General features: G+C 55.9%; 2 protein-coding genes across 10 annotated transcripts in view; one reads left to right on the top strand and one right to left on the bottom strand.

Moving 5' to 3' along the window:
• CLSTN1 (calsyntenin 1) overlaps positions 1-17,116 on the top strand; it is a 75,999-nt gene extending 58,883 nt beyond the window's left edge. For 2 of the 4 annotated variants that reach the window (XM_032863347.1, XM_032863348.1), the window contains 11 exons: positions 1,280-1,528; positions 1,878-1,999; positions 7,031-7,193; positions 11,568-11,725; positions 12,895-13,043; positions 13,287-13,513; positions 14,021-14,191; positions 14,539-14,684; positions 15,633-15,768; positions 16,066-16,250; positions 16,697-17,115. In XM_032863347.1, the coding sequence (XP_032719238.1) occupies positions 1,280-1,528; positions 1,878-1,999; positions 7,031-7,193; positions 11,568-11,725; positions 12,895-13,043; positions 13,287-13,513; positions 14,021-14,191; positions 14,539-14,684; positions 15,633-15,768; positions 16,066-16,250; positions 16,697-16,891 (1,901 nt within the window). In that variant the 3' untranslated portion in view covers positions 16,892-17,115. Of the gene's footprint in view, positions 1-1,279; positions 1,529-1,877; positions 2,000-7,030; positions 7,194-10,335; positions 10,393-11,567; positions 11,726-12,894; positions 13,044-13,286; positions 13,514-14,020; positions 14,192-14,538; positions 14,685-15,632; positions 15,769-16,065; positions 16,251-16,696 lie in introns of all 4 variants that reach the window. The other 2 variants (XM_032863349.1, XM_032863345.1) reach the window with 2 other exon arrangements.
• Positions 17,117-19,727: 2,611 nt separating this feature from the next.
• Positions 19,728-26,690, bottom strand: part of PIK3CD (phosphatidylinositol-4,5-bisphosphate 3-kinase catalytic subunit delta) — a 48,704-nt gene continuing 41,741 nt past the window's right edge. For 2 of the 6 annotated variants that reach the window (XM_032863340.1, XM_032863339.1), the window contains exons 8-23: positions 25,906-26,127; positions 25,184-25,280; positions 24,964-25,094; positions 24,460-24,510; positions 24,222-24,389; positions 24,016-24,137; positions 23,721-23,864; positions 23,503-23,602; positions 23,210-23,388; positions 23,024-23,136; positions 22,805-22,883; positions 22,076-22,243; positions 21,368-21,491; positions 21,097-21,242; positions 20,783-20,915; positions 19,728-20,047 (exon numbers count right to left, since the gene is read on the bottom strand). In XM_032863340.1, the coding sequence (XP_032719231.1) occupies positions 19,910-20,047; positions 20,783-20,915; positions 21,097-21,242; positions 21,368-21,491; positions 22,076-22,243; positions 22,805-22,883; positions 23,024-23,136; positions 23,210-23,388; positions 23,503-23,602; positions 23,721-23,864; positions 24,016-24,137; positions 24,222-24,389; positions 24,460-24,510; positions 24,964-25,094; positions 25,184-25,280; positions 25,906-26,127 (2,115 nt within the window). In that variant the 3' untranslated portion in view covers positions 19,728-19,909. Of the gene's footprint in view, positions 20,048-20,782; positions 20,916-21,096; positions 21,243-21,367; positions 21,492-22,075; positions 22,244-22,804; positions 22,884-23,023; positions 23,137-23,209; positions 23,389-23,502; positions 23,603-23,720; positions 23,865-24,015; positions 24,138-24,221; positions 24,390-24,459; positions 24,511-24,963; positions 25,095-25,183; positions 25,281-25,905; positions 26,128-26,690 lie in introns of those variants that run through there. The other 4 variants (XM_032863341.1, XM_032863342.1, XM_032863343.1 and 1 more) reach the window with 4 other exon arrangements.

The raw sequence follows: 26,690 nt of genomic DNA, 5'->3' as shown, positions 1-26,690 counted from the left end.
GTTTTTTTTTAAAGATTTATTTGACAGAGAGAGAGATCACAAGTAGGCAGAGAGGCAGGCAGAGAGAGGAAGGGAAGCAGGCTCCCCGCTGAGCAGAGAACCCGATGCGGGGCTCGATCCCAGGACCCTGAGACCATGACCTGAGCGGAAGGCAGAGGCTTTAACCCACTGAGCCACCCAGGCGCCCCGGGCATATCCTGTTTTAAACTATGTGTGGGGAGGGGCAGAGCGAGAGGGAGATGCAGATGCCCCACTGAGCAGGGAGACCGATGTGGGGCTCGATCCCAGGACCCTAGGATCATGACGAGAGCCAAAGGCAGAGGCTTAACGACTGAGCCACCCAAGGGCCCCTATACATATTTAACTATAATGTTTAAAACTCATTTTCTCTCCAGTGTCATGATTTTTTATGGTGTCAGATGAACATTTTCTCAACAGAACAGTTTAAAGTCAGGAAGAATGGGAAGGATTTCATATGCGGGTGCTTATGAAACTATATGCTCTGGACTTCCACAAGTGCCTGTCAGGCCTATGAAGGAGGTGGCCGTGACCTCATTTTTACTGAGGAATGAACTGTGACTGGAGGAGGATAGGGTCACACTTTTAGGGAGTGGCAGGTGCTCACATCTGACCAAGGTTATGTATTAGGTGATGTGGCTCCGAGGACCAGGTGACTGGGAGAACTTAGGCTTCTTCTGTGGACGCATTTAAACGAAAATTGCACTTGGCAATATATGATAGCTGGAAGATTTTTTCCCTGTTCTTTGGCTTCCTAATTCCATTTGTAGGAATTTATGCTAAGGGAATAATCATGGAATCACACAGAGGTCCTCATAAAGGCAGGGTTCATCATAGAAAAAAGTAGGGACAACGTCTGTTCACTAGGGAGATTAGTTAAGTTACAGTATATCTGTTCCTTTCACACATTTAAAATTATGCTGTAGAAAAATATTAATGGGAGTGTGGGTATGTACGCATATCACTAGACTTCCTTTTTATAATAAGTATTTATTCGTAAGGAAAAGACGGAGTGTTTATACACAGATGTCAATAGTGGATATGTTTCGGTGGGATTGCAAGTAAGACTTTCTCCCTTTTTTCCTTTTTAAAAAATATCTGCAGTTACTATTTGTGATTTTTTATTTTTTAATCAAAACCGGGATTATAGACTGGGACTAGCCAGTTGTATAAGATAAGGATGTTGCATTAGTGCGGCTTTGAAACTGTACCTTTTAAGCCCTTCGTGAAACGTGCGTTGAGTGTCACTGTGTCGGCCTAGGTGCTGCGTCAGGCACTGCCGAACTGCTCCCTTCCCCAAGCGGGTCCTTGAACTGGACTGTGGGCCTCCCCACCGACAATGGCCATGACAGCGACCAGGTCTTCGAGTTCAACGGCACACAAGCAGTGAGGGTCCCAGATGGCGTCGTCTCAGTCAACCCGAAGGAGCCTTTCACGATTTCTGTGTGGATGAGGCACGGGCCTTTTGGCAGGAAGAAGGAGACGATTCTCTGTAGCTCAGACAAGACAGGTAGGTTGATGTGCCGTTGGGGCATCCGTCATACTCGAGTGGCCCCCGAAGTGGTCGCTGGAGGCAGGGCACCTGACTTCCTCCAGAGGCTCCCATGGGCTGGTGGTGACACACGTGTCCTGTGCTCTGGGCTGGGGTACTGTGTCCTTGAGATACTGCACTACCCTTGGTGAGTTGGGTCCCACGTCTTAGTGAAACCCAGGGGTGTTTGTTTCTAAACTCTGCCTTGGCCCAACTGGAGAAGTCACTTGCGCTGATGAAACTATCTTCCAAATCCATTAAGGAAATGGCTTTTACTTCTCCACCGGGTCCTAAGTTGGCGATTTACCAGTAGGATTTCTCTCTGCAGACATGAACCGGCACCATTATTCCCTCTATGTCCACGGCTGCCGGCTTGTTTTCCTCCTCCGCCAGGACCCTTCGGAAGAGAAGAAATACAAACCTGCAGAATTCCACTGGAAGTTGAACCAGGTGCGTGCCTGGAAAACTGGCTGGGTTTGATCTTTCCGAGAGTATGAGTAGGTGTTGCAACCTTACGTGGGACTGGCTGTGTGGGGGCAGCTTATGGGCAGTGTGTATTTATGTTCTTGAGTCAATACGAAAATATAAAAAACTTTTTGCAACCTACATAGACATTGTAGACACAGTTCTCTTCTAGTAACCACAGTGACTGTGTTCAGTTTCTTCTGATGACATTTCAAAAAAACTTTATTATGTAGGTGATAGGACGGCAAGTTAAATCCTTTGAACTCCTTTCCACTGAAAGCCTGTTTTTCATTTTATAAGTGTGTATTTTATGCATCCATTATTAATATAAAGAAATTTTATGCCCCTTTTTTTCAATCTTACTTATTTGACAGAGAGAGAGAGAGATCACAAGTAGGCAAAGAGGCAGACAGAGAGGAAGGGAAGCAGGCTCCCTGCTGAGCAGAGAGCCCGACATGGGGCTCGATTCCAGGACCCTGGGATCATGACCTGAGCCAAAGGCAGAGGCTTTAACCCACTGAGCCACCCAGGCGCCTCAAGAAATTTTATGCTTTAAATTCAGAATACTATGTTGTAATTTAGTGAAATAAGCAGCATTTGCTTACAAATTGGGATGGAGATCCTGGTATTGGTTTATTCATTACTTAAAGCCTTGGCTCCTGAACTGTGCCACGGAGCCCCCGGGGGCCTCAGCAAATTGAGGGGTGCCACAGGTGCTTTAAGTTGTCACGGAGCCAGCAGCTGTAACATCTTTCAGAAACCTCACAAACTACTAGCTTGAGGGAGTTTACAGTTTCGACATTAGGTCATGTTATAGCCCTTTTGATGATAGCATATCTGTGCAAAGCCGCTTTCCCAGCAGTTTCTGTGATAAAAAGCAAGTATCACGTGAAAAAAAACGACATGTTAAGGAAGCAGGGAGACGCTGTACACTGGGGAGGCCTGTTCATTAAAATCACAGCAGATCATTTCTCCTCCTGATTTTGGTTTGGATCAAGACGGAAACCTGTGGCCCGAGCTCAGTTCTGTCTTGTGGAGTTAGTGGGCCAGAGCTGATGAATGTCTGCCTATAGTTACTGGAACACAGCATCGTCCCCAACATGTACAAGGTAGATCGACGTGTGTGAGCGCAAGCGAGACAGGAGGGCTGTGTGACAGTGCAAAGCGACGGTCCAGCTGGTAGCAGTCATCTCTTACTCGTGTCGTTTCCGTTTTCATAGAGAATCTGAGAAACTTTTATACATATGGTTTTTCAAGAAACTAAAGAAAGGTACAGTCCAGAAAAAACTCTGCCGTGTACGTAGAATTCGTAAGCCCAATTCTGTTATAAAAACCACAGTCTCTATTTATGTATTTAGTTTCTTCAGATAACAGTAAAAAAAACTTCATTATGGGAAGTTTCAGCAGAGGTAAAAGCAGACAGATTAATGTAAAGAACAACTCCATGTAGCGTTCCCCCGGCTTCAACAGTGCACACTTGGCTGGTCTGGTTTCGTCATTCCCCTGCTCAGTGTCGATGGTTGTTGTTACCTCCTCGAGTAAATGCCAGTTTGTTCTCTGTGGGGGTAATGCAGTTTGTGCCTCTGAATGGTAAGCAGAACTACAATTCTTTGGTTACATCTTAAATGTAACATCTTAAAAAATGAATAGGGCGCCTGGGTGGCTCAGTCAGATAGACGTCCAGCTCTTGATTTCGGGTCAGGTCATGATCTCAGGGTCGTGAGATCGAGCCCCGCATCGGGCTCCCCGCTCATGAGTCTGCTTTGGTTCCCTCCCTCTGCCCCTCCCAGGCTTGTGCATGCGCTCTCTCTCTCTCAAAAAAACATTTGACAGTTCCTTAATATAGTCAGATATCTAGCCAATGCTCAAAGTTTCAGGTTGTTTCATTGATATGTTTTTAAATTTATTTGAGAGAGAAAGCACAAGTGAGGGGAGGAGCGGAGGGAGAGAGAGAAGCAGGCTCCCCGTCCAGCAGGGAGCCTGACACAGGGCTCCCCCCGAGATCACAACCCGAGCTGAAGGCAGATGCCCTGAACCACCCAGGGCCCGTCCTGTAAATCTTATATTTATAATCTGTCTGAATCAGGACCCAAATAAGGGGCCATACATGGTGACTGGTTGATAAACCTTTTGACTTTATTTTGTAATCTGTAGATTTTTCTCTTCTCGCCCGTAATTTATTGGATGACAAAATCAGGTCGTTTGTCCCACACACTTCCCCGTAGCATAGATTCACCTGGTTGTATCCGTCCTTGTGCCTGTAAATCCATGGCGAGGCTTCAGGGGTCGTTGGGGCTCGGGTTTGCCTGTTCCTGTGTCTGGTGGTTTGTGTTTCCGTGATGGGAGGAGCCATTCGTGCTGACTCTGTCTCTGTCGTCCGTGTCGTGGGGAGTGTGTCCCCGGGAAGGACTCATGGGAACAGCCCGAGTTCCCCCGTGTTGGGGGTGTGTTTGTGGCCTTTACACAGACGGTCGGTGTGGCTGGGTCTAAAGTCTCTGGCTCCCATCTAGGGTTTGCAGGAACAGAACGTGTCCCTGTCCGTTGTCCTCGGACGGGAGAGGCTGCTGCCGTGCTGTCAGCCATCCGATCTCTTTCCCTCGTAAAACACTTGGTCCTTTGGTTTGGGTGACCAAAGGATGCATTTCTTTTCTTTTCTTTCCTTTTTTTTTTTTTTTTTTTTTTTTTTGAAGCCAGTTCCTCTTATGCCTACATCTTGATTGTTTGGGGTCTGTTTCCCCAGATACGTGGTACGCCCTTCTCTTAGTATATAGATTAAAGCCATTTGACGTTTCAGGCAGGTTTGTGGCGCTGCTGTTAACAGTTCTTAGCACATCCCGCTCCTCGCTTTGCTTTTCTTCCCTGGGGACCCCTCACCTTTGGTTGGTAATCCTTGCCTGTTTTCTGTGTCTGGCACTTTCTATTCCTGTTTCATTCCTGTTTTGTCAGCTCTTATCTGAGCTGCTGTAGCCATGAACTACATTCCTTCGTGTTTTGTGTCCCTTTCCTGACAATTCCGGTGTGTTTTGACACAATACATGATCGTTTTCATGTTTGTTGCTGGCATGACTTGAAAGGGGGTCTGGAGAGAGATTATTCCGACAGTCCTCTTTCTTTCTCTTAACAAGTTCATATGGGATTGAGCTGTGGTCCTTTCTCCCCTCCTCATTTTTGCATAAAATTACTTTTCCTGTACTTTCAAAAGAGGGAGTTGGCTGACATGACCTTTTTCCTAGTTTCTGGGCTCTGCATCCCCATTCTGTTGTCATAAAGCACCTCAGCCACCCTCTGCTGTCCCATGGACTGGGCGCCCTGTTGCTTTTCCCCACCTACACGCATGTCGGGGTGCACCCATGCATCTCGGGGTGCACTGGGGCACTTAACTGAGGAGGGTCACGGGTGGCTTTAGGCTTTGCCATTCTGATCACCCAATTTTCAAGGAAATCCAAAAATTATGCCAATTCTACCCCTAACGTCTCAGAATACTCTCAGGGACTTTTGACTAAAGTCAGATGGACTTTGAGTTATGGTTATCATTCTGCTGACGCCCCAGAAACCTGCGGTACAAGAACGAGGGGGACAGTAGACACTGCTTTCTGGAGGAGCTAAAACTACAAAACTTGCTTTAAATAGAAACTAGCTGAATTAAGGTATTACCTCAAAAGTGAATTGCTGTGCAATCCCTTCATTTAAAAAGGTTTCAGGGGCACCTGGGTGGCTCAGTGGGTTAAAGCCTCTGCCTTCAGCTCAGGTCATGATCTCAGGGTCCTGGGATTGGGCCCCGCATCGGGGTCTCTGCTCAGCAGGGAGCCTGCTTCCTCCTCTCTCTCTGCCTGCCTCTCTGACTACTTGTGATCTCTCTGTCTCTGTCAAATAAATAAATAAAATCTTAAAAAAAAAAAAAGTTTTCATATAATCAAGTGTTTGTACTTACCTGTTACGCAAATGTGATAGACATAGACCCAGTGGTAGAGGTTTGGGTTTTTTCTATAATAAACTCATCAGGAGCAGCTGCTTTTCTCTGGGGGATATACTTTGGTAATTTTTTCATTTATTGTGATGTTTTTGGCCTGTTGAAGTCTTCATCAGTTCAGTGTTTTAGAATGTATAGATTGGGCAGCTTATTTAGAAACACCTTTTTAAAAACTTGATCCCGGGGCACCCGGGTGGCTCAGTGGGTTAAAGCCTCTGCCTTCCGCTCAGGTCATGATCTCAGGGTCCTGGGATCGAGGCCCGCATCGGGCTCTCTGCTCAGCAGGGAGCCTGCTTCCTTTCTCAGTCTCTCTCTCTCTCTCTCTCTCTCTGCCTACTTGTGATCTCTGTCAGTAAATAAATAAAATCTTAAAAAAAAAAAAAAACACTTGATCCCGCTCCGTCTCTTTCTCTGCCTGTCTCTGTTCTCGGTTGCCTGCCTCCTCCTCTGAAGCCAGAGGTCAGGGAGTGCCGGGCTCACGGGGCCTGGAGGCTGCCAACCCCTCGCTTTCCCTCGGCAGTGAGGGAGATGCCCCTTCGTGATGGGGAGGGAACACAGCGGGACCCCTCACGCCCTTGGAGCTGGTCGCTCAGTTTACTTAGATCATCGCCTTTGAATTGAAAAAGAAGATGCACGTGCTCCCACGTGCCTTATCCTGACTGGAAAAGGAGGCCTGGCCGGTCGGCGGGCTAAGCCAGCTCCATGGGAGGCTGTCTGGCCTGAAGATACCGGAATCTCGTGGCGCCCGACTGTTGGCCGAAGGGAATTGGGCCGCGCCGTATTCTGAGGCCATGTCACGTGATGAGTGAGCGCTGCCCCCTGGTCTGGAAGGTCCTAGCGGTGAGAGTGTTGCTTTGGCCGCCTTGGGCGAGATGTGGTCGAGTGAGTGAGATGTATTTTGTGGTTAGATTTTTTAAAAATCAGCTCCTTTTTCAGAAGACATTCCTTATGGGTGACCTGCTCTCCACATCCAGGTGTGCGGCTCTCCCTGTTTCCGGGTGAGAGGGAAGGTAGACACTTCATGCTCTGCCCCTTCCCTCCCGTAGGTCTGTGATGAGGAATGGCATCACTTCGTCCTCAATGTGGAATTCCCAAGCGTGACTCTCTATGTGGACGGAGTTTCTCACGAGCCCTTCTCTGTGACTGAAGATTACCCGCTTCATCCGTCCAAGATCGAAACTCAGCTCGTGGTTGGGGCCTGCTGGCAAGGTAGCGGTCACTGGCACCCCTTCCCCGATCTCGGGACTTGAACCTGCCTCATGGCCATAGTGGGGGAAGCAGGCTCATCTCAGTGTCTTGCTCCTTACCCTCGTGTCCTTCATCTTGTCGTCCCTTCTCCTGGGCAAGGCCTTTCTGGGGACACTGCTGATGCCGTACTCTGGGGCGCTCACCAGCTGTGCGTTAGAGGACTGAAGCAGCCAGTCCCTTCGGGGAGCCTGGGAGGGAGCATGACCCGGAGGGAGAGTACAGTTGAGGGGTTATTTTATAAATTAATCTGTTTATTGAAAAGTTCACGAGAATTAGGAGGCAGCAGCTGATCAGGCACAGAACTGTAAGTGTACCTTGACCCAGAGGACTCTTCCAGAGCGGTCAGTGCCGGCTAAGCCAGCAGGAGCTGTGCTTGAAGGGGCTCCCAGACGTCTCCGCTACAAGACGAGGGATGGGTGACAGTCACCAAAACGACAATACCGTTTATTCGTATTTCTGACGGGCAGGCCGCATGCCAGTCACTTTATACGTGTTGTCTCACTAATCCTTAACAGTAAGTTTGTGGGGAAAGAGCGGTTTTTAGCCGCATTTTATAGGAGAAACTGAGGCTCAGAGCCCGGGGTTACCATGCTGAGTAATGTTGGCATCAGGACTTGAACCCCCGAAGCTGGTGCATCGAGAGCCTGTGGTCTGATGGGTGCCCCTTCTCGGGATAATTGTTTATTAGTCTATGAAACAAAAAGCATGTGATTTCCTGTGAAAACTGAACGAGAGTTAGCCAAGCACTAGAAGACTAATGTCTTGAAATGCTCACGCCTGTGCTGCTTTCCTAACGCATGGACAGACAAGCCCTGGGAGCACGTTTAGTAGCTGCGTCATTCGGAAGCGGTGACGGGCTGTGTGGCATCCGCACGGCCCAGCCGGTGGGAGAGGAGCGGGGACAGCCGGGCCACTGTGCTTTGGTACCGAAGGAAAGGTGACCCTCAGAAATTCGTAGAAGGAAGCGTGCCCAAGCTCATGGGCCCTCCGTCCACCCTCAAGGTTCACGACCTCACATGAACCCCACACTTGACAGGGTCACCATCCCCCTAAACAGACCTCGGAATATTTGTTTCTCCCTGTGGAAACATCGTACCTCGAGGTCGGCGAGAAAGTGACAGAATAGCCCAATTCCCATGACAGTGTTGCTTTAATTTCAGGGAATTTGAATTTTTGAGTTTCATCATTTTCCTGCAGAGCCTTTTATTTATTTATTTTAAAAGATTTTATTTATTTATTTGACAGAGAAAGATCACAGGTAGGCAGAGAGGCAGGCAGAGAGAGAGAGAGAGAGAAGCAGGCTCCCTGCTGAGCAAAGAGCCCGGTGCGGGGCTTGAGCCCAGGACCCTGAGATCATGACCTGAGCGGAAGGCAGAGGCTTAACCCACTGAGCCACCCAGGCGCCCCTCCTACAGATCCTTTTGAATGAAAAATGTCAAGACAGCATTTTAGAGTGAAGCTCTCTAGCTGACTCCTAGATTGAATTTCGGGGACAGTTCATCTATGAGAATGTGGAACTTGTGGCCAGGGAATGAGGAACAGATTTCCAGGGAAGTGGGAATTGTTATAGTTGTCTTTTTTTTCTTTAATTATTTTATTTATTTATTAGAGAGAGAGAGAGAGAGAGCATGCACAAGCAGGGGGAGGGGCATAGGGAGAGGGGGAAGCAGCCCCCTGCTGAGCCAGGAGCCCGATGCAGGACTCCGTCCCAGGGCCCTGAGATCATGACCTGCGCCGAAGGGAGACGCTTAACAGACTGAGCCCCCCAGGTGTCCCTCAGTTGCTAAGTCTTAACATTTCAGTCCGGAGCTGCTTCCCAAATTAAACAGTAACTCATGTTTTAAAAATAAGAATTTTTAAAAATAGGAATAAAAATCTGAATGCAAACCGGAGAGCTTTCTTGCTTGGGTCAAAGTAAAGCCCCTTTCTGGGCTGCCTCTGGGGCCTGTTTGGGCCACAGCGTCCGTCACGCAATGGCCATCAGCTTCCTCTCTTTCTGCCTCAGCTTCTCAAGATCCTCAGCCAGAAAAACATGCCTCAGCTCCCAGACCAGGCACGCGGCTTGTAAAATGTAGTTCCCCCGGAGGGGGAGATCTCCTTCCTCCTTCCTTACAAACTCACCGTGGCGGGCCCATGCTGTAAACAGCAGCCTCACGGCCATCGGCCAAAATGTCATCCCTAACGGGTTCCAGAGACACCCAGAGGCATGGTGGGAGTGCAGATGCGTACACCGGGCCTGTCCCCAGGCTGTCCCTGTGCCACTGCAGCACAGGAGGTGTGGGGGCCTGGGCCCTGGGCTGGGAAGTGCTCCCACGACACGGTCTGGAAAGTGGAGGGTCTCTGCTCGGTCACTGGCCGTGGGCCTCCCTGGCCTGGGGTTACTGTGAGAACACGGGGCCGGGGCCTGCACGGGGGGGTCCGAGGTTAGAGGCCCCAGGCCCACCACCCGTGACTGATTACCTGTTTCTCTGGGTGAGTTCCTTAACCTGGACTCTCCCTTTCTGTTCAGAAAAAGTGGATAAAAATGCCTTCATTTCTCTATGACTTAGGGGTTAAAGTCTAGACCAAAATGAACTTGTCTTGAGCTCAAAAAATACACACTTTTATGTGTTTACCGTACACAGACCAGGCTTTGGATGCTTACTGGTGCTGCCAGTTTGTCTAGGCAAGTGTTTCCATATTAGAGAGAGAAGAGCCACGGCCCAGGGTGTGGTTGTCCCGGTGCCTGCCCCTCTCTGCCACCTGTGTGAGCGGCTCTTCCCAACGCCCGCCCAGACGCCAGGCCTGGACGTCGGGAGTTCAGTGGGTGGACGTTGGTTCGTCTTTCTTTGAATGGGGCCTGGGTTTTGGCAAGGCAGGTGTGCGAAGGTGAGATAAAAGAAGAACGTGGAGAGGCAGGGAGCTGGGGGGTGGTAAGGCCCAGTGAGAAAGTGGTGGAGTACGAGCCTGCTTGCAGGGGTGGGAGTGTCCCAAGGGGGCCAAGACGGGAGGGAATTCTCTGTGTTTTATACTCGGTAGCTTCTCAAGACGAATTTTCGAGTTCCGGTGTGAAGAGGCTAACCTCTTGGTCCTTTTCTATTGTCTTTGTCTTGCTTTTCTGCAGAGTATCCAGCATTTGAAAATGACAATGAAACCGAGCCTGTGCCTGTGGCCTCTGCAGGTTGCTGGATCTTTCCCTACGGTTCACTCATGTGTTTCATTTAAAGACAAGACACCCGTTCATTCCACATTCCGCATGAGATGCCCGAGTTGCATTCTGGTCCCAGAGCCCCTATGAGCCACTGCTTTGCTTTATGCTCCCCGCACTGCTTCCCGGGAGTGACCCTCTTTTTGCCCAGTCTGATCCCAGTTGAAGTGAGGGCAAATGACTCATTAATGTCCTGCACTGATGGGACTCTCCGCCCCACCCCCCAATCAAATTTGACCCTGACCCCCCTACCCCGCTGCATGAGGCTCCCTGCTGAAATCTTACAGGCCCCATCAGGGAGGCCACCTCCTGGTTCCCCTGTGGCTGAACCATGACACAGGAAGAGATTCATTACTGGCTACTCTCTCCTGACCGGTACTAAACTTGAGACACACGTTTCTTAGAAGTCTCAGTCCCCGGTGATGGCTCACAGCGTCTAATGTCCTTATCATGAACAAGACGTGCTGTCGACTTTGGTCTCTTTTCATCATTGCGAAAATAAGTTCTGTTTCACCTGCTCTGGGCTCTCGGCTACAGCCTGTCAAGGGCCAGTTTCTGGGTCTCCGTTTTCCTTATAACACCATCAGTGCCCAGTTACCCTCAGTGGTGGGAGCCAGGCACGATCAGCCGTGCAAGGCGTCTCCTGTTCAGGCTGGGGGAGTAAGTGTCCCTTTAATCTTCCTAGTCCTGTCGGTGTGTGTTCCTTCCCAAATTTGTACATATCCACGAGTGTGCTCAGTCAGGAAAAGCAGCCCAGGGTGAGACCCAGCTGATGGAGAAGGCAGTGACCCAGGAGGCTGGTGCTGCTGGAAAATGTCACCAGTGCACCAGGGTGACGGTTGCAGTGTAGGCTGCCTTTTCCAGGGAGCAGCTTAGTTGCGTGGGGACACTCATGGGACCTCTTGGCTTCCGGGCTTCGGGTGAGGGACCCCAACACCTCTTCTCTCCAGGCCATATGCATGATCATAAACGATTTAATTTCTCCATTGCACTTCCATGTAGATCGCAAGGCTAACAGGATTTGGTACGAACTAACCCGCATGTCCCTCCATCCAGCTGCCACCACCGGTAACGCTACATTGCGAAGCAAAGCAGGAGGCCCCGGGCCGTGCGCGTAACTGCCTGCTCTGTTTCCCCGTGTCCCTAAGGCGGTGAGCTGCACATGACCCAGTTCTTCCGAGGGAACTTGGCTGGCCTGACCGTCCGTTCCGGGAAACTCGCCGACAAGAAGGTGATTGACTGTCTGTACACCTGCAAAGAAGGGCTGGACCTGCAAGTCCCTGAAGACAGCGGCAAAGGCGTGAAGGTGACCTTGGCATTGGCTCACAGGGCGCTCCCGACCTCCTCCAGCACCAGCATGCAGGCTGCTGGCAAAGGATCAATCCGTGATTGATCCTGACCCCTGTTGACTCACAACACCTCTAACCCTGAACGTGGTGCGGGGTGGGTTTCCACCGACCAGATCCCCAACTCTCCAGACACCTGCCCCTGCCAGGTGTCCTCCAGTTGGGTTCGGTCCTGACACTGCCCTGCAGGAGTTAGCGCAGACGCTGCAGGAGAGGAGGGCTCAGGCCCCCCGCACAGATGCTGCACGCAGGTGCCGGGCCCTTGGGTTACCCACACTTTGTCCAGCTTAGCCCCCATGATCCCCCCTCCTTTGGGTTTCAGTAATTTGCTTGAACTACTCAGAAAACTGCAGAAAAGACTTTGCTTATTATTGCTGGTTTATGATAAAGAATACAACTCAGGAACAAGCAGGTGGAGACAGTGTGGAAGGCAAGGAAGCGGGGAGGGCAGGGAGCTTCCCCGCCCCCTCCAGGAGCACTATCCTCCCAGCATGGGAAGCTCCCAAGCTCTGTCCTTCAGGGCTGTTTCCAGAACTTCTGTTAGGTGTGCACAGCTGGTTAAATCATTGGCCAGAGGTCAGGGTTGGGGCTGAAAGTGCCCTGCAGTCACACGGGCTCTGTGGCATCCAGTTCCGTCCTGAAACCATCTCAGCCACCCAGAAGCCACTCGTTAACACAGATGCTGGTGTGCTTGGAAGGAGCTTATTATGAGTAACGAAAGGTGCTCCTGTCACTCAGGACATTTCCAGGGTTTGGCGGGCAGAGAGTAAATACACACACACACACACACACATTTCTTTTTTTTTTTTTTTTAAGGTTTTATTGTTTTTAAGTAATCTCTACATCCAGCATGGGGCTTGAACTCACAATCCCGCAGTCAAGTCACACGCTGTACCCATTGAGTCCGCCAGGCGCCCCTGTGTTTCTTGTCCCACAGATGCATTCGTGCCCCTGGCATTTACCCTTGAAGGGGGGCGGGGGGGTCTTGTCTCGGCAGCTCTGTGAGGTTTCCTCCCCAGGTTCCCAATTCAGACCGACGCCCAGCTGACCTCTTTCTTTGCCAGACTGTGTGTGGTTTCAGTTTTTTGCAGTTCGAACCCTTTTTCTCTCCCCTCTGGCCTGATTTCAGATCCATACGAACCCCAATCAGTTGGCGTTGACCTTGGAGGGAGATGACCTCGGGGAGCTGGATAAGGCCATGCAGCGCGTCGCCTACCTGAACTCTCGACAGTTCCCCACTCCGGGGATCCGAAGACTTAAAATCACCAGCACCGTCAAGTACGGGCCGATTCTTAACTCTTGAGAAGAAAACACGTCTATTTAGGTTTTTAAGACACCCCAGTCCTCCCTTGTTACCGGAGGGCGTGGACGGTGGCATGAATGGTGTTGGGGACCTGTTCCGGGCCGGCCACTGCCTCTGGGCCCCCAGAGGCTTGGGGAATCCATGGGCCATCACGTGTGTAGCCTGCAGACCCACTTCTCGAAGCCCTGACCCTTGCCGCCTCCGTCGCTTGTTGGCAGGTGTTTGAACGAGGCCCCCTGCATCTCCGTGCCCCCGGTGGATGGCTACGTGATGGTGCTGCAGCCCGAGGAGCCCAAGGTCAGCCTTAGTGGCGTCCACCATTTCGCTCGAGCAGCTTCCGAGTTCGAAAGCCCAGAAGGGGTTTTCCTTTTCCCTGAGCTTCGCATCATCAGCACCATCACGAGAGAAGTGGAGCCTGAAGGGGAAGGGGATGAGGACCCCACAGGTAACAGCTCTGCTGGGCTGGTCCCCCTCCCCTTGGCTCGAACGTGGGTGGCTGGCGCCCCACGGCTGCTCCTTCCTGCATGCTTTTTCTCTGAGATTTTGAGATTTGAATGTTTGGATGTTATTCTTGGGTCTGCTCCTGGAATCTGACTCGGGGTCGAAAGCTCATTGTGTTCTTTGGAAAATCCGTCTGGAGAGTCCTTTCCTCTCTGGTGTGGTGTCCGGATCTGAGATGCCCTTGTGGAGGCCAAGAGGCTCCGGGCCCATGGCAGGGGACAGTGCTGCTCCTGCTGGCTATACGGCGGCCCCGCGTTCTTGGGCCGGCCCCGGGGGCCAGTCCTCCCAGACACATAAGGCACCCTGATTCTTGACAGGGCCTCTCCTGGACCTCTGTCGTCAGCCACTGAAAGGGCTCTGTGAGCTCGAGGCCAGCTAGCCGGCCACCTGGGGTGATAGGCCTGTCTGGGCTCCCCGGCCTCTGCCATTAGTGTTAGGTCTGTTCTTACAGTTCAAGAGTCACTGGTGTCTGAGGAGATCGTGCACGACCTGGATACCTGTGAGGTCACGGTGGATGGGGACGAGCTGAACCCCGCCCAGGAGAGCCTGGAGGTGGACACGGCCCGCCTGCGGCAGAAGGGCATTGCAGTGAGCGCTTCCGACCTGGGGGTGGTCTTCACAGGTGAGCGGGCCAAGGCCAGGCCGGGGTCCGAGCGGAAGCCTCAGTCCTGCGCACACACACACCCCACCGGCCATCCTCTCCGAGCTCTGGGAGAGTCCTGGGGACCGTGGCAGAGGAGAGGCTCAGCCTGGGCTGTTCAGCTTCTCCTGGCAGGAAGGGAAGCACAGGCATTGCCCTACTTCCTGTCCTTGCGAGGGGCTGACAGTGAGGCACGGGATGGCTCCCCACCCCCTGCTGCGGGACACGCGCACCCACTTGGTCCAGCCGCCCCCAGGCCTGACTTCGGCCTCCCTCGACTGTGGCTTTGACCCCAGCCAGTAGGCCACCTTCTTCCGCTGTCCCCATAGGTGTGGACACCATGGCCAGCTACGAGGAGGTGCTGCGCCTCCTGCGCTACCGGAACTGGCACACCAGGTCCCTGCTGGACCGAAAGTTCAAGCTCGTCTGCTCGGAGCTCAATGGCCGCTACGTCAGCAACGAGTTTCAGGTGGAGGTGGGTGCTTGGGTGCCCCGCTATGGCCCCATGTTCAGAGCATCCGTGAGGCACCTGTTGGGTTGCGTCCAAGTGCGCTAGGCTTTCCCGGCCTGGGGGTCGCCGATGTGCCCCTCATGGGCATCTGAGGGGCCTCTGGAAGGAGGTGGAAGAGCTAGAGGCAGGTGATACCTCGTGAGTAGAGCCAAGGTGGTTTGTTGAGATTTGATGCTGCTTGAGAAAGAGCAGTTTCCAGGGAACCGAAGATTCTCTGCAGACTGCTGGCCCGGGCAGAGGGCTCCTGGCGCGGGGCCGGCCCGGAGAGAGGGGTGCTGTGCTGTCTGCTGAGCCTGGTGGTGGCATCTCATGGCACGGTGGTCACAGAGAGCTCACCCTGCTCAGACGTCTTCCACAGGCCTGGACAGCAGCCCTTTCCTCACTCAGGGCTTCTGTGGTCTGGAGAAAACGGGCCCAGAGTTACTCTCAGCCATCGAAGGTCTGCATGGTAACCTCAGAGCAGCCAAGTGCTGATGTCTCAGTGCTGAGGAATTGATGAGGGTTTTGTTTGAGCCAAAAGCTAACAGATTTGGAAGGAAACCAATGGTTCTGATTTGTGCTTTTTCACTTGGCTGTGGTTTGGGGGAAAAGCAGGGAAATGGTCTATGCCAGGGCTTCTCGAATGACCTGCAGCTGACAGTGGTGGTGGTTTTTCTGGTCTTTTGTGGACAGATTCTTTTATGAAATACAATAAAAAGGAATTCCTAGAACCACATTCTGTTTCTGGGATCGCCGACAGTACTGGGCAGTTAGGACGGTTTCTGAGAGCTGAGCCTCAATTTTTCTCTGTTCTCATGTCATCGGCTCAGCAGGGTCCAGGGACCCCTTCCAGTCGCACTAGTCCCAGTAGCTTCTGGACTGCGTTTCTGCTGCTGGGCCACGTTCAGGCTGCTGTGTGTGTCTCTGGTGCAGGTGAACGTCATTCCCGCGGCCAGCCCCATGGAGCACGCCAGCCACATGGCCGCGCAGCCCCAGTTCGTGCACCCGGAGCACCATGCCTTCGTCGACCTCTCAGGGCACAACCTGGCCAGCCCCCACCCCTTCGCAGGTAGGACTGCGGGGCAGAAGCAGGGCCGTCTGCGTCGGTCCTGGTGGGGGATGCCCTCCTGCGTCCTGCTGGAAGCCCAGCCCCCAGTCTGAGCAGCCCCGGCCGGGCTCCATGATTCTGTGCCTCCCACGAGGGATGAAAGCTCCAGCAGGGCAGCCAGGGGCCAGCGCGGGGCTGGAGACCTGTGCTGAGACTTTCCTCACATTTCTTCCTGTTCTCTGGGGTCAAAGCCGCTGTGTGTGCATGGGGCCCGGGGGCCGGCGCCGGCCTCACCGCCCTGTCTCCCCTCGGTTGCAGTTGTCCCCAGCACCGCCACGGTAGTCATTGTGGTGTGTGTCAGCTTCCTGGTCTTCATGATTATCCTGGGCGTGTTCCGGATCCGGGCTGCTCACCGGCGGACCATGCGGGACCAGGACACCGGGAAGGAGAACGAGATGGATTGGGACGACTCTGCCTTGACCATCACTGTAAACCCCATGGAGGTAGGTGCCGGCAGGCGGCCCCTGTGACTGCATGCCCCTGAAGGCCAGAGCAAAGTGACACGCGCCCCAGAGAAGCCATGTGGCCATGGCACCTCCACGTAATTAAGTGGCTTAAATGTCATGTGACCCACATGATAAGTTGGGGAGGTGCAGGTGTCCCCATTCTTCAGGTGGGCAAACTGAGGGCCCAGAGAGGACTTATCCCAGCTCGTGCCACCCCGTCAGGGGAGAAACACACTCCCTGCCTGTGACGGACCCCGTGGGTGGCAACCAGAGCTCCATTTTCCCTTCCATCTGGGATGAGGTTACTTCCAGAATAGTCCAGCCCTCCCTCGGCGTGGAGTTCCCTTCCTCTGCGGTTCCTGGAGGGTGAACATCCGTGGACACTCGGCTTGTGCACAGAGAAGGGGGCCCCGGGCTCAGTTCCCACGCTGTCTCTTTGTCAGACGTACGAGGACCAGCACAGCAGCGAGGAGGAGGAGGAGGAGGAGGAAGAGGAGAGCGAGGATGGGGAGGAAGAGGACGACATCACCAGCGCCGAGTCAGAAAGCAGCGAGGAGGAGGAGGGGGAGCACGGGGACCAGCAGAACGTGAACAGGCAGCAGCAGCTGGAGTGGGACGACTCTACCCTCAGCTACTGAGCCTCGAGGCCGCACCCCCGCCTCCTCTCTGCGTCAGGAGACCCTGCTGTCGTCTGTCCTCCCAGCCCCAAGGGTCCACGGTGTACAAAGTCATTCTGGCCAGTAGGTCTGCAGACCCTCCCCATCGCTGACCATCTGCCTGTGCTTGGTGTGTAGGCCCCCCGCCCTCCACCCAGACCGCCCCGAAGCCATGCGGGGAGCTGACGCGCACTCCCCGCACCTCACTCTGCGCGGCCCCCTCGCGCCCCCGGAAAAGCTGCAGTGACTGGACTCGTTGACAAAGGGTTAAAATTGCTCAATCCCACCTCGTAATCCTGTTTTCCTGCTTTTTTTTTTAAAGTTTTTATTTTTTCCAAACTAGTGCATGTATAAAATGGCAGAGTGGGGGTTAATATGTAGATGATGAACTTTTTAATATTTTGTAAATAAACTGGGATTCCTCATGTCCTCCATGCTAGCGTGACCCAGGACTGGCATGCAAAGTGAAGCTTGACTCACAGCACAGGAGACACCCCGCGGGCTCCTGCCCACCCCCGCCCCGAGAGGAGAGGGCCCTGCCCCACTCGGTCTTTGCCACGTGCACCCGCTCAGCTGGTGGCCAGGCAGTGAGGGAGCGCGGACTTGCCCCCCCGCCCCCTGGAACCAGCCCGCACTGCTCAGCGGGAGGGAACTGGATCGGGAACCCCTCTCTGGAGGCTGGAAACGGCCAGGCCTTTCCTGTGGGATTCTACCCATTTCTGACGTGGCAGAGGGGTGGGAGTGCCGGGGCGGCCGGCAGCTCCTCGCGCAGGAAGTCGGACTCCTCGTGCGCAGCCTTGGGCGCTCACCTCCTGGATGTCCGGCGGCCTGCGGGTGAGGGTGCGGACGGGCGGGGCACAGCGTCTGGCCGCTTGGTTTGGAGGCAGAACAGGCCCAAGTGGCCATACTTAGAACGCCCGAGGCCAGACGCACTCCAAGTACGCCCTTGGCCCGAAGGCAGAGTGCCAGCTTCCTCCCCCCGACAGCCCGAGGGAAGCCCCACTCCCTGGAAGTGGGGAGCGCTGCTGCTCGGCCTCGCGAGGAGGAGGAGGAGAGGACAAGTCCTGAGCTGAAACTCCTACGGCACTTTGTTTTTAATTCTCATGTAAAGTCTTAGATTTCTAAAACGGGGGAAATCATTTTGAATCCTGTTCTGTGATCGTAACTGCTAGTTTCGAGGACACCGCGGCTGTCCTGCGTCGTGTGTGGCCGTCCTCCCCGTCCTGTCACTGTAGCTGCTCCGTGTAGACAATGATAGAGGCTAGCGCGGGCTCCGCGTGGGTCGCTTTCCGGATGTGTATATTGACGAGGTCAGAACGTGTGTACACTACAATAAAGTGCGGTTCTAACTCCAGGGGCAGAGTGTGTCAGGTCTGGTCCTGCCTTTGTTTCAATCCTGCATCCACTTGCTTTTTTTGTTTTTTATTTATTGTTTTTTCAGGTTTTGTTTTTTTTTTGACCTGAGAACACAACATAAAAAGGCCTTTCTTTCTTTTAGTACACGTTTACCTCTCCCCTCAAGGCTTCACAGAGTGCTGGTCTTCAACCCACATCAGTTATGTTGAACGCACCTTCCCCATACAGAAACATTATAAGACTTAAAAAAAGAAAAAGAAAATACTCTTTTCTCCAGGCACACAGGCCGTGTACCCAAACCAGAACGCCAGGAAGCAGAGACTTGTTTAAATAAATAACATAACATAGAGACATACACTCGGCTTCTCCTATTTCCAAACCGGTGAGGCGGGGCGAGTGAGTTCAGCTCTTTGCTGGGGACAAGAGTGTGGCCAGTGGTGTTCTGTGGGCAGCACTGTCTGCTTCTGGCTGCTTCTAACTGAAGAAGGTGGTCCAGAGAACAGCCGCTCCCGGCTCTGCCAGGCCTTGCCAGGCCTTTGAGAGACCAATCATAGAGCTGGGCGGGGCCCAAGGTGGTGGCTAACATTAGGCTCACCCGTGGCTTCGAGAAGCCCAGATTCTCAGCCCCCTCTCCAGAGACAGCCTCAGACAGCCGGGAGGGGCCCAGGAAGCGGGCATTCTAGAGCTCTTCAGGTGCACCAAAGGCAAAACCTGAGCTGCTTCAAGCCAAGTCCCGTCAGAGACAGACATTCCATCACCGACTGGACTCGCGCTTCTGAGAGCTGTTGCGCACGCAGGCTAAAGGGGGGAATTTTGGAGATCAAGCCCTCCCGTCCTCAAAACCTGCTTTATGAGGCAGGAGACAGGTAACTGCACGGAGTACTCTGACCGCGTTCGCCTTGACCCACGGTGGCGCGCCAACCAAGCTCCCATCTTTTCAATGTCTTGAGGACCAGCATATATTAAGCTTTATGGGGCTGGGGCCATTCTGAGCCATCGAGGTTCAGTGAGTAGTTTGGCTACTTTCTTTCTTACCCGCAAACAAAATCGCTTTACAGCAGAGAGATGAGAGAATTCCCGTACCCAAGAGTCACTTTAAAAGTGGAAAGCAAGCATCCCTGAATCTGGAGGGTGCCCAGGCTTCCTCTGGGAGCTGCCCGGCGCTTGGTCAGTGGAGAGCACGAAGGTGGAGGGGGGCATGGAGTCATGGGCGCCCTGTCACCAGGGCGACCGCCAGGCGCCAAGCCCCGTGCAGCCCAGCCAGAGCCGGGGAAGAAGGCAGGCCTCCCGGTGGCGGTGGCAAGAGCAGTCTTGGCTGGGTTCTGATTCACCAGCTGGAAGACTCGGGGTGACAGTCCTTAGCAAGACGCAGCCTCGGAGGTGCCTGACTCACAGTGTCTCCCCTTCAGAGCCCGGGGCTCGGATCGGGGATTGCTGGAGGACGGCGCCCCTCCCCTGCACAAAGGATGCATTTCCATTTATGGCTGTTTAGCTCCTGAAACATTTCAAGTCATAAATAAATAACCAGTGTAAACAAAGGCTGTGTATAGGTTCTCGCCGTGGGGTTCCATTCAGGCTTTCCGGCCCCAAAGGACGGCCGAGGGTGCCGGGTGCCCGGAGCCTGTGACGGCGGCTCGCGGGCCGCTACTGCCTGTTGTCCTTGGACACGTTGTGGGCCAGCCAGTTCACTTTGGTCTTCCAGCTCTCCCGCAGGGCTTCGTTGAACTTCACCCGGAAGTGCTTCAGGGCCTCCTCCTCTGTCTTTCCCAGGGCCAGAGAGTCCTGAGGCAAAACCGGAAATCAGTGAGCGCCTCCCCAAGGAGGGCGACCGCCCCACCCCCTGCCCCGAATATGGTAAATTCCCTCTGCAAAGAATTGCAGGAAGGCAGTCAAGAGACCGCCGTGGCGTCTCCCCTGGAAAAAGCTCTGTTCTGATCCCAAATCAAGATGGGCCTCCTGACCCACCTGCCAAGTAAGATGCCAACTCCAGCCAGGCAGCAGGCCCCCAAAGTCCCCGGAGTGGGACAGGTGGCCTCACCGTCTGCACTGGAAATGAACTTTGGGCAGGGAGTGGGGGGTGGGGGGTGGGGCAGCGCCATTCTGCACGAACCAGGCACCAAAGAGGGGCTCGTCGGTCACGACTGACCACCCTCCCGACCCCCAGTTTCTCCCACACTGAAAAGCCATAGGAGGGCAAAGCATCTTTAGATGAAGAGAGAAGGTATCTAATCCCGCCCTCCCGTCTGAGCGGAACCACCACAGCCAACACGGGACAAGAGGGTGGGCCAAGGGGGGTCCCGACACACTGGCCACAGGACCAGGCTGACGCCACCAGGCCCCATGGCTGGGTCACAGGGGCCTGAGGCACCCGCGCAGGGAGTGCCCTGTGGGGTCTAGGTCATGGGAGGCCTGAGGAACCCGCGCGGGGAGTACCCGGTAGGGTCCGCTGTGCTCACAGGCAGGCCTTGGGGACTCGGCGGCAGGCGGGGCTGCCCGGGCGGACCCTCTGGCATTTACCTTGAGATACTGGATGTCTTTGGAGCAACTGAGCTCAGGCAGACCAGCGGCCCGCATCAGGGCAAAGAGGTGGAGAAACAGCAGCCCGTGGCGTCGCAGGATGGTGTAGGCGCGTTCGCAGTAACCCCGGAATCTGCAGGGGATGCAGGAAGGTGGGAGGTGGGGCTCCGAGTGCTCCCCGACATTCCCACCCTGCTGGGGCCCTGGAAACCGCCCCCACTCCCTCTGACCACTGCACCCGCACCTTTTCCTGCAGGACCCGACCCTGAGCCCAGCCCGGGACTGCCGCCCTCCCCCCACCCGAGCACCCTCACCTTTCAAATTTCTCACTGTTGTTCGTCTTCCCCTGCTGGATCACGTGCACAAAGTCATAAGTGAGGATGAATGGGACTCGCTCACGGTTGATTCCAAACTTGGTCTTGAAGTTCCCCAGAAAGTGGCCAAAATCAATATGGAAGAGCTAAGAAGAGGAAAGGACAAGCGGTCAGAGAAGAGAGGCCCCGGGTCGGGAAGCGGGTGCCGGGAGGGAGGGAAAGCGGGGAGGGCCAGGGGCGCCGCCCACACGGCCGCAGGCTCTGCCCCTACCTGCCCGTTCTCACGGATCATGATGTTGTCGCTGTGCCGATCACCGATGCCCAGCACGTAAGTGGCCACACAGTAGCCAGCACAGGAGAGGGTGAACTCCTCGATGGCGCGATCCAAGGCCTCCCTGTGTGTGCGTTGGTGGGAAGGGGGATGACCCACCAGGGCCACGCCATTTCCCAGCAACTTCTACCAAAAGGTGAGTCTACGTCCCCTCCCCTTGAATGTGGCCTAATGATGCGCTGGGACCAATGGGACAGAGAGGAAGCGGTGTTGGGCTCCTCCCACAGCCTCGGCCTTCAGACACTTGGCAACTGTCCAACTAACCTGTTCTCAGGGAAGGAAGCCAAGACTGGTCCACTCACGGTGGTGGGGAGGGCCACACGGAGACATGGGACTAGGGCCAGCCAGGCCGGTCAAGCAACCAGCTGTGCACAGTTCCATGAGTGGTTCAAGGTCAGAGAACCACTCCGCTCAGCCAGCTCAAGCTGCAGGTCTGCAGGCCCGTAGTATCTGGTGGTGATTTCACGTCCCTAACAGTTAACTGACCCCTGGGAGAAGGGAGACCCGCCCCGCCCCAACAGAGCAGACCTGGTCCTCCGCTGAGCCACGAAGCCATGAGGACTGTCAATGGCCCTGCCCCTCACCCTTGACTCCTAAACGGCAGCTTTTGGAAAGGAGAGGCCTCTGTCCCCGGGGCCCAGAGCCTACCCAGGGTTCTTGGACTTGAGCCAGTTAAGCAGCGCGTCCTTGTTGAAGGCAGCCGTGGCCGCCATGTTGCTTTTGTTCAGCTGGATGTTGGCGATGGTGTCTGAGTGAAGCACCACCTCGATGAGGCCCGTGCGGTCCCCGGTGGAGAGGCAGCCGTAGGGGGTCATCCTAGCCAGAGGGGAGGAGGGGCAGGGAATTGCCCAGGTCACAGGCTGTCCTTGGGGCGGCTCGACACTCCGCCCCACTCAGAGCAGCTCAGTACAGCCAAAACAGCCCCAGGAGATGCTGCAAGGGAGGGGAGAAGTGCTGGGGAGGAGTCCCGGATGCCTGGACTCCGGGGGAAGGCTCCCGGGAGACATCAGCCCAGCATCCAAGATGCACCGAAGAAACGGCGGCACTCTGGCCGAGCTCATGTTTGCTCAGAGAGAAACGCAGGTGGTCTGGAAGAGGAGGCCACCGCTTCCCAAGACGGGGCAGGCGGCCCGGGACGCGTGGGGCAAAGGAAACAACGGAGCGAGACTGATGCTGAGTGCCAGGCCTGCCCTCCTTCTCCCTCCCTCTACGGCCCTATCGCCTCCCTTGGCCCTAATGTAAACCGGGCTCCGCTCTTCTTCAAGCGACCCCTTTTCCAACGGAGGTGGCCCTGCTGGCTTTGACAGAGGATGCCTCCAAAGGGACAGGGTCCCAGGCCTGCAGCGAGGACAAGCAGATGACAGGATGGCCTCTCACCTCAGGTCCAGCCCCTCCTGCTTCCACAAAACATCCATGAGCTGGATCATCTGAAGCGTCAGCATGTCCTGGCGGAGGTCTGGACAGCCGCCCCCGGGAAGGAAAAGCAGGAGCTTCTGGTGGGCTCTGCACCCCCAGCCAGGCCCAGGCCCCAGAGTGCCAGGACCCCACCTCCTCAGCCCACCTCCTCCGCAGAGCTCTCCCCGCCCGCCTGCTCACCGTCCCCGTTCTTGAAGATGATGCCTACGCTGCCGTCGCTGCCGGCCTCCTCGTTGCTGTACATCACCCACAGCGGCTTCATCTTGGAGTCCATGAAGGTGCACTGCTCCACGCTGCGGGCCAGAGAGCAGTGAGCGGGGAGCGCGCCCTCCGGGGGCCTCCGGCAGGGCGGGGCGCGGGGCTCACCAGACTTCAGCCAGCAGCGTGCTGGGGTCCAGCGGGGACTGCAGGTGGGAGAGGGCCTCCAGGTAGGTCTCCTGGCGCAGGCACAGGTGCATCAATTCCTTGGTCTGGGGCTTGGTGGTCTTCTGGGAGCTCACTTTGACGAAGTCATTGAGGGCCTTCAGCTTGCTCAGCGCCTCGCCCTGCAGGGAGAACCGGACCGTAGGCCCAGCGTGGGAGGCCCGGAGGGGGCGGGGCTCCGAGCCTCAGCCCCGCCCCCGGGGAGGGGCTCTAGAGCAGCAGACCCCGCGCCTCACCTGCTTCATCAGCACCTTCATGTGGTGGGTGCTGCCCCTGCAGTAGGCCTCCATGATTAGGCCAAAGCGCAGAGCCACGGAGGGCACGTGCATCTCGGAGCTGGAGGGAGGGAGGGACGGCTGAGCGGCTGCCTGGCAGGGCCACGGCCCGGGGCGGGGGCTGGGGTGGGGGGGGAGAGACCCGAGCGGAGGTGGCAGGTGGCCAAGGGGTGCGCTACCGAAGGTGCCAGAAGAGGAAGTGGCCGATCTTGCGGTTGGCCAGCGCCCGGTCCAGCAGGAACTTGGTCAGCTCGCAGTCGAGGTAGGATTCGTACTTGAGCACCTGCACCAGCTGCAGCAGGTACTGGAAAAGCTCATCGTCCCTGCGGAGAAGGGAGGCCGGCCTCACCTGAGCAGACCCCAGGCCCCGTGCAGTCCTCCCTGCCACACCCCCCGCCACAGGCACGGGCTCCACCCCCCGGTGCACACGGGACCGAACCGCCCGGCCAGGAGCCGGGAGCCCGTGGGACTCACGTCAGCTTCCGCAGAGACTTGATGGCGAAGGAGCCCACGTGGCGGTCAGGGAAGCTGAAGTCCAGCAGCTCCAGGGCGCTCAGGACCGGCAGCTCGGGCCAGGAACACAGCAGGTAGAGCATCTGGGGGAGCCGGATGACCGTCATGGTGCCGCTGGGCAAGAGGCCCTCCCCTCCATCCCCCCACCGGCCCCACCCGGCCCCCACCTGGGCCACATCCTCATGCTTGTTCCACTTGGTGACCAGCAGCAGGCGGGCCAGCGCCTCCGGGAAGCGCTCCTGGACCTCATGCCGCATCTTCCACACCAGGTCCTTCTCGTGTTCGTACAGCTCCCCGGACCCGCGCCGCTCCAGGATCTCCCGTAGCTGTAGCTGCTGAGGGGGGGGCAGGCAGGGTGAGCTGCGGCCCAGCCGGGCGCCCCACCACCCCCAGCCCCCCGCTCACCTCCTCCTCACTGAAGCGCCCGTGCTCTCCGTGCCGCCCCAGCTCCAGAATCTGCAATGAGCGGCTCCATGTCAGCAGGGACCCGGACCCTGGGCCAGCCCTGGCAGGGCCCCCGAGGATGTGGGGTGGAGGGCAGAGGGTGTGTGTCAACCCTTTGGCACCCCTGACCTTGGGGTGAGTGCTGTCCTGTGCCCAGCATCCCCGGCCTCCACCTCACAGATGCCAGGAGCATCTCTCCCACCAGCTATGACAACCAAAAGGGTCTCTGAACCTTGCTCAAAGTCCCCTGGGGAGCCACATGGCCCTGACCGAGAACCACTGTTCTAGAGCACATGAGGGTTCTGGAGAATCAAGGAAGTCCCCAACTGTGCGTGCTGACCAAGCCCCAGCCCTGGGCAACTCAGGGGATGGGTGGCGGGAAGCCCAAAGGCGGCGTCAAGAACAGTCATCCTGAGCCCCACGGCCTCTGGACCATCGCAGACCCTGGATGGCGAGGGGGCTGACCTTGTCCAGGGTGGGGTAGTACACAGGGTAGGGGGCCACCTCAGGGAGGCAGATGACAAGGGCCGCAGCGCTCTCTGTGTTGGGGTTGCTCCGCACTGTTCCCGCGGGGTTCAGCAGCTCCCCTTTCTCGTCTGGACACAGGGACAGACGGGAGTTGCCTGGGGAATGCCCCCCCCCAGGAGCGCACTCCCCCACACCTCTCCCTTCTGCCTGGACGGACCTGGGACAGACGGCCACATGTAGAGGCAGCATTCACCGGTCTTGAGCTGGTCCTTGTAGTCAAACAGCATGAGGTTGGCCCAGGCGATGGGGCAGTCCTGGGAAAGACCACGGGCAGGTCAGGGCCAGCAGCCGCAGAGGCTGGGCTCGCTCACTGGCAGGACGGCCATCGCCTTCAGGCCGAGCTTCCCCGCCCTCACCCAGACTCCCTGGGAGGAAGCAAGCATGATCAGCCACCTCTCGGCTCCCTTCTGCTCTCAGAGGCATCCCTACTTCAGGTTTCTTGAGAAGCCCCCAAACCAACCACACCAGCCCCAGATGGCTGGCCCAGCTCGGCAGTGGGGTAAGTCGGTGTGGCTCAGTGTCCAGTCACATCCTGGGCCTGGTGACTCAGTGCCCAACCTCCATTCATTCCCTGCTGGCAGCTGACTCAAGACACGCTGCTCCCTGTGAGGACAGTGTGTCTGTCCTTCCAGCCCAGAGAGCGGCCTCCAGGTTCCTCCAGATGCCCCCAAGTCCACCCCTGACCGTCAGCCCTGAGACCCAGAGCTGACACATGGCAAGGATGGTGGCCAGAATGGGAGATGGGGTATAAGAGGGAGGGTCGCCCCTATCCTCCATCCCCGAGGTGCACCCCTGCTGGGAGTGGACGGGGGTGGCCCTGGCTCACAGCACACCAGCTCCCAGAGGCCTGGCCCCAGCCTCCCAGGCAGTCCCACCCACCGCCTTCTTGGATTTCTTCTTGGTGGAGCGAGCCTTCTTGGCCTTCTCAATCACGGCGTAAAGTGCAAAGCAGAGACGGGCCATGCGAGGTAGGTCGCAGATGTTGATGTCGAACTCCAGCCGCTGTTTCCACACGGGCTCAGAGCACACGCTCACCTCCGAGCTGGACACCGTCTTGCACAGCGTCTCGTTGCCATGGAAGAGCCCGGCCTGCACCACCAGCTGGGGGAGGCACGGGTGTCGGGGGCCAGGTGCCAGACAGCCCGACTCCCTTGCCCCTCTGAGGCTCTCCCACCCACCTAAGGCTCAAAGCTCCTGCACGTCTTCATTTCCCACGGGTCCGAATCCCACTTGCCCCTCGGAAGAAAGCGGCACCGGAGGGGGACAGCTGACTGCTTGAGTGGGACAAGGGGCCACAGGATGAAGGGAAGGGCACCATGGGCTATGCATGGGCTCCCCACGACTCTGTGGGGCTCCGGGGATGTCGTTTCCCCGCTCAGGGCCTCAGTTTCCCTACTGGGGTTTGGGAACTCCAGGGGTCCTTCTGGCTCTGAAACCTGCGAGCTCCCTCCACTGCTCAGAATCATATGAGCCCCGAGAGCAGGCAGGATTTCATTTCACCAGAACACCCTGCCCTGTGTCCTCCAACTCCGCCCTGGCAGCCCTCGGGGCCCAGCCAGAAACCCGCCTCCAGCTGGGGCTCCAGGGTGCCGTCAGGGAAACCCAGCCCCGCCTGCTGTGAAATCACCCCGACAAAAAGTGCTCCACCAACAGACCAACCTCCG

Source organism: Lontra canadensis, unplaced genomic scaffold (genome assembly GCF_010015895.1).
Source record: "Lontra canadensis isolate GAN:19392208 unplaced genomic scaffold, GSC_riverotter_1.0 scaffold25, whole genome shotgun sequence".
NCBI classification, from domain to species: domain Eukaryota; kingdom Metazoa; phylum Chordata; class Mammalia; order Carnivora; family Mustelidae; genus Lontra; species Lontra canadensis.
This window is presented reverse-complemented; position numbering and strand designations above follow the sequence as displayed.